General features: G+C 41.4%; 1 protein-coding gene across 1 annotated transcript; it reads left to right on the top strand.

The window, feature by feature from the left end:
• The first annotated feature begins 3,385 nt into the window (after positions 1-3,385).
• Positions 3,386-5,722, top strand: foxb1a (forkhead box B1a). The gene has a single exon (XM_006789313.3). It carries the CDS (start codon positions 3,760-3,762, stop codon positions 4,699-4,701), a length of 942 nt encoding a protein of 313 aa, XP_006789376.1. The 5' UTR covers positions 3,386-3,759; the 3' UTR covers positions 4,702-5,722.
• Positions 5,723-6,211: the final 489 nt, after the last annotated feature.

The raw sequence follows: 6,211 nt of genomic DNA, 5'->3' as shown, positions 1-6,211 counted from the left end.
CCCTCTGATGTCACAAAGAAACAACTAGACTAGGACCGTAATTTTAGTGTTCCGAAAAGAAATATTAACAAATATATTTACTGTATTTGTTAACGTTGGGGTTTTACCTTTACGCTGATTTTTCTCTGGTCAAAATCCACAGCCATCGCAAGGGGGGGGGGCAGCGTGTGAAGTTGGCCTCGAAGTGGTGTGAATATTGCGTTATATAGGCTAAATTTTCCGTTGAGGAGACTCTTGTGAGAGCACTCTGTCTGCTAATTAATTGTCATTCTGCTGAATATTCATACCTTATCGTCAGCGCGTCCTTAATTGCACCGTAAAACATCTCTGGGGGGCTGAAATCACCACGGACTTAATTAAAAGCACAGGCCTATTGGACGGCTTGGAGAGCCGTAGTTTGCAGCAGACAACAAAACTATGCACGCTTTCCTTTACGCAGAGCGTGTGTTCAGAGGCCAGCGGATGACAAATCCGTTTAAATCTACGGGCTACGAATCTGCGTGAAGAACACTGAGCCAACTCAAAGAGAAAACTGCGGTTATTCATTTTTGATTATAAACGATTGTCTTAAAATGTTTCTGCAGCTGCACTGTTTACTTATTGATCGGTAATGGCCTAAATCATTGCCTGAAGTCTGACATGGAGCTTCTTAGCCGACAACTGGAGTGCACCACCTGGAAGTAAAAAAACAACAACAAAAAACTATTTGAGACACATAAAAAATAATAAGCAAGAGTGACATTTGTTTATTGACATACTTCAAAATATTTTGACTTTTTTTTGGTCCAGCACCATGAGCCCCCCCTCCCCCTAATTATTCCCTGAATAGCAGTTTCTTTCCTTCTCCGTAGGTCTGGGTGGCAGCATATCTCAACTCGATTCACTGTGACAATATTGTTTGGCTATCATTCGCTGCTTTAGGATGAATGGCATCGATCCTCTTTTAACAACATTTGTTTCCTATTGTGTTCGGGGGGTGCAGCAGAGGAGGGCAGACGTGTGAAAGTGGCTGTTTGATTCTCTTTTTCATCCCCATGACCTCAGCTTTTGTGTCTCGTCACCCTGGGAATGTCACGCCTCACTACTCTACTTTAAGATGTTTCAGAAAGTGCCCTTTGTTTTGCCCCCCCTTCTTTTTTTTTAAGCTCACACAAAATTGTTCTTGGTCTCCCCCTCCCGCTATAAAGGATACTTCAGACTGAGGCACGGTTCACAAGTGCAATGCAATTTGGCTTATCCCAACCTTTGTTCGGGTTTCTACAAATGACCAAACATAGTGCAGACTTGATCTACTGCTGCTTGAACTCGGGAGTTTTGGGAGCAGCTAAAAACCCCATTCAGATTCAGAGTCATGGTGGTATTTTCAGTGTGTGCATTGGACGGGGACAAAAGGCCTACCAATACCCCATAACCCTGAAGCTCAAAAAGCCACTCCGACTATGAGTGAGAGGAGTCAAAAAGAAGGGGGAAAATGTCTGTGTGGCACGGCTGGTTAACGCGAGCGTTGCGGGTTAACTTTCAATCCGCAAACCCGCAGCTGGTTTGCGGTGCCAAAAAATAAAAACTGTCAAAGTTTATTCAAGTTGATAATGTAAAATAAGCCCGAATAGTGCATGAAATGCAATCCATTTGCTGCACGCTCAAGCATTTGTAGTGCGATTTCTGCAGCTCGTAATAATCACATTTTACTCTTGTAATTTTTTGAATCAACTGCGAATTCAAACCTGATTTTTGGACAGACATATTAATCTGGGTGAGAACTAATAACATGGCCTAACTTTTCTTTTTCTTCTTTTTCTTTTTTGGAATGAATGGCTGACTGAACAGGCTGGATGTCAGAAGATGTTTGGCATTTGGCAGTGTGTTGTCATTATCCGAGCCGCTGGAGATAGGTTGACAGGGCCACTTCCTTTTGGACAAAACCTTTTCAGCTGAACATTAATGTGAAATGACAGGTGTTAAAAGCCAGTTTGCAGGAAAATAATAATAATGAAAGAGAAAGGTGGGAATTTTTCCAGCAAAAAAAGAAAGAAAGAAAAAAACCCGCTTTTTTTCATGTTTATTTTTAGCTTATTGCATGCAACACATTAACAATAATTTTACTTTTTTTCTCACTTTGTTTCTTTTTTCTGTTCTTTAATCTTAATCGGCTAATTAACTGATTTACTTGTACTAACTAATCGATTGTCAAACAATCCTCATACAGCAGGGAGGATGCTCTTCTTCAGCCTGCTTCTGCTTTCTGGGTGAAAGTTGCTCGGTGTCCCCCGCAATGCGATTCTTTTCGTAATCCATCAGACTGGTGATGGGGTGCACTGTGGGTTTATGGGGGGGAAATTAGCATAAATTATGAGTAAATCTGCGTGTGCGTGTGTGTGGTCCCTGGCATTGCAAACCCTCCAAGCGGAAAGGTGGCCCTGGCCAAAAGCTTGAATAGCAATAGCTCAAAATAGGCTTCCCATTTGGTTTTCACATTCATATAATTGACTTATGGATATTTTATACAGTTTTGACCACACCGTCCTCAAGGGTTTATTTGCATTTCTGAAGTACTTTCGAATCTTCTTTACATAAACACAATAGACCTGATTGCCTCATGAAGTTTTAGTTTGAACAGCGCTGTTTGCATTGTGTTGATGTTTTCATATCGTCTACTTCCGTTGTTCAGCTCTGGGCGAAATTAGCTGAGAAAAACTAATAGTGGGCTCATCAACAAACTTGCTCATGGCAAATTATTTTCTATGGTGTGTGCATTTCGCAAACAATGTTAGAGTGTAATTAGGGGAGGAAAGCAAAATGCATTTTCTCAGCATTTTTGCCTATCTGTGAAATCAGCTTTTCATTCAAATCCACGTGAAAATAATAATAATAATAATAATAATAATAATAATAATAATAATAATAATAATAATAATAATAATAAAAAGACTGATCAGCATGCTAAAACACTTTATAGTCATCCTTAAAAAAATAGGTCCTTACGTACATCACTGCGCAAACAGGAATATTGTCACGTTTTTAAAACATGTATCTATTTTAGGAAAAACATAAATATTTAAAGGCATTTTATAATGACATAAATTTGCCATGTAGTTCCCTCACATAGCGTACTTGTGAGGTGCAACTGTAAAGTCCGCTGAAGAAGTATTAGCGCATACCTTCACACACTGAGTGCCATCGCAGTTCAATTCCGGTTACCGAGCCTTCTCGCCCCTTTTTCTGTCTTCAAATGGAAATGATTTCCATTGGCCCAAGGTGTCCATGTAAATAGGTGTAAATGAAACCAGATTATGCCTTCCTCCCAGCCCCCTCCTCCCATGGCAATTGTCATGTGATAGCAAAGAGGTGGCACATTAATGGAGCGCCTCTACAGGGGTCTTTTCTGTTCATGTCACTACATAAAACTATCAGATGGTTAGAGGAAGGCCATGGAGGCATACGCTTAGCTAGTCTTATCAAGGACGCCAAATGAAGTCCATTCAGCTCTGCTAGAGGGACAAGCTGACTTACTTTGGAAGAAAGACTCGCAGCAGCCGTCACTCCATAAATGTGCACCGTCCTCGACCGTGTTCGCCTGCACACTGCAGAGGCGCTCAAAGTGGCTGCTTTGCGCACGACCCAACTCCGGCTCTGCCTGCACTGAAACTTTCTGCGGCGGTTGTTTTCATGAAGAGCAGCAAGCTTTCGCCAAGGAATTAAAGGAAGCTACTTTATTATTATTATTATTATTATTGCGTTTGCTGAAAAAATACACCGAGGATGCCTCGTCCGGGGAGAAACACGTACAGCGATCAGAAGCCACCTTACTCCTACATCTCGCTCACTGCCATGGCGATCCAGAGCTGCCCAGAGAAGATGCTGCCACTCAGTGAAATTTACAAGTTCATCATGGATAGATTCCCTTATTACAGAGAAAACACCCAGCGATGGCAGAACTCTCTGCGTCACAACCTGTCATTTAACGACTGTTTCATCAAAATCCCCCGGCGCCCAGATCAACCAGGTAAGGGCAGTTTCTGGGCTCTGCACCCCAACTGTGGGGACATGTTTGAGAATGGAAGTTTTTTGAGGCGCCGCAAAAGGTTCAAAGTGTTGCCCGTGTCTGATCATTTGGCTCCCAGCAAGCAGTCGGATGCTGCCCATTACCTCCAACAGCAAGCCAAGCTGAGACTGAGCGCCCTGGCAGCCACCGGCACACACCTCCCTCAGATGTCAACTTACAACCTCGGAGTGTCTCAGTCATCAACTTTCAAACACCCCTTTGCAATTGAGAACATCATCGCCAGAGAATACAAGGTCCCGGGAAGTCTGGCGTTCTCCACCATGCAGTCCATGTCTGCCGGGTACCCGCTTCACAACCAGCTGACGACAGCCTGGCCCCACATGTACAACACTAGCGTGATTGACACGGCGGCCCCAATATCCATGGCAAGCAGCGACTACAGTGCCTATGGCGTGCCCATAAAATCCCTGTGTCACGGGGGACAGTCCTTACCGGCTATCCCGGTGCCAATCAAGCCCACCCCGACGTCCATGCCCGGTTTCTCGGCGCTACCTCCCCACATCCCCGCGTTTCTATCAAACTCTCCACAGTCTCTGAGCCCGACGTCCCCACAGACAGCGACGAGCCAAAGCAGCCCCGCAACCCCGAGTGAGACTCTGACGAGCCCCTCCACTCTACAGTCTGTGGCTGTGCACTGACCACCTGAACTTTTTCTATTAAACGAACTGCTGGCTGGCTCCAAGGCCCCTTTACCAAACCCAAAGTTTATATTTTCTGCTGTTGGAATCAAGGCGAGTTGCAGTTTGCATATCGATTTATTTGTGTTCGTGTTGAATGTGTCGCTTTAAATTGTGTCAAGTCCAGCACAGAATCGTACAGTATTGCTCTTGAAATCATAAATTATTTGATAGTTCTATTTTTCAGTTTATTTTAAAATGCGAGTGTTGAAAGTGGAGCCACTGAGGGGATCCAATTGGAGGGCTGTGGGGAGGTGGGGGGGAGTTTGTTTTGGCAGCATCAACTCTTATTTGAAGGTGGCTTCCAAATCCCCCCGTTGCAGTTTCTCAATTCCATCAACTGGCAAAACCTTTGCACCGTTTCTGTGTGACCACTGTAATGTCAATGAAATTGCGAGGCAATGACTTTTTGTTTGCTTTTTTTTTTTTTATAAAAAGAAAAAAAAAATACTGGAATGATGGTTAAGGGTATACCAAATAGGAATAGGGTTTAGATTTCTTCTTACCATCCCTGTAAGAAAAAAAGAAAAAAGAAAGCAAACCGAGTTACGAAATTCTTTTCAATATTGAAAAGTAGAATTTTGAGAAGTCCTCAAAATGCAAGATGTGAATATTGAAAATAACTGATACTAAAAATGTTGTAAAATGCACTTTTTAGTTTTATGTTTTAGATATCTATTTTCCAGAAAATGTTCTGTGAAGCATTTAATTTAAAAGGCTGTGGTGACCATGTGTATCAGATGCTGTAAATTTGTACTTTTTTTTTTTAGGTAAAGCATGCATTTTAAAATTTGTGTTGTTGCTGTTGTTGTTGTTGATGATGACGTGGGTATTGTTGTTGTTTTAATTGTTTTTTATTATTATTATTTTTATTATTTTTCTTTTTTTGCAAGCATGCGTGCTTTCGAAAAGTGTGCCAACAGTCTGCAATGAATTGGAAAAAATGGTCATCGAAATATTTTCTCATTAAAAGTGAAGTAAACAATCAAAATGATTCTGAAGATTTTATGTAAGACGATACGAATTATTATTATTATTATTATTATTATTATTATTATTATTATTATATTACAAATGGCAGCTTTTTTGATAGTGTAAATTTAACTTTTGGGATTTGTTTTACATTTCCGTCTAATAATAATAATAATAATAATAATAATAATAATAATAATAATAATCTTTATCCAGAACTGTATGATTTTACGAATTTTATGAATGTGAGAAAGGCATTGGAGGCTGTGGCAGAGAAATGAATCGTGCAGCCGATTAGGATGCATGGAGCTGCGATGCCCTGGCCACAGCGCAGACAACCAGGCTCATTCATCAAGCTGAGCTAAACACGATTAGGCCCGACAATAAACATTTAGAAAAGCTGCAAACAGTGTCTAAATTAAGTGTTACATAATTTCGACTTCAGACGTCACAGAGGGTAATTAAATAAGCGCCATGTTCATTTTTTCCCCCTCGTTCC

This window comes from Neolamprologus brichardi, chromosome 7 (genome assembly GCF_056152115.1).
Source record: "Neolamprologus brichardi isolate AB-2024 chromosome 7, ASM5615211v1, whole genome shotgun sequence".
Taxonomy (NCBI): Eukaryota; Metazoa; Chordata; class Actinopteri; order Cichliformes; family Cichlidae; genus Neolamprologus; species Neolamprologus brichardi.
This window is presented reverse-complemented; position numbering and strand designations above follow the sequence as displayed.

Excerpts from the sequence above, each read along its gene's own strand:
- foxb1a (XM_006789313.3), top strand. The coding sequence starts at position 3,760 with ATGCCTCGTCCGGGGAGAAACACGTACAGCGATCAGAAGCCACCTTAC.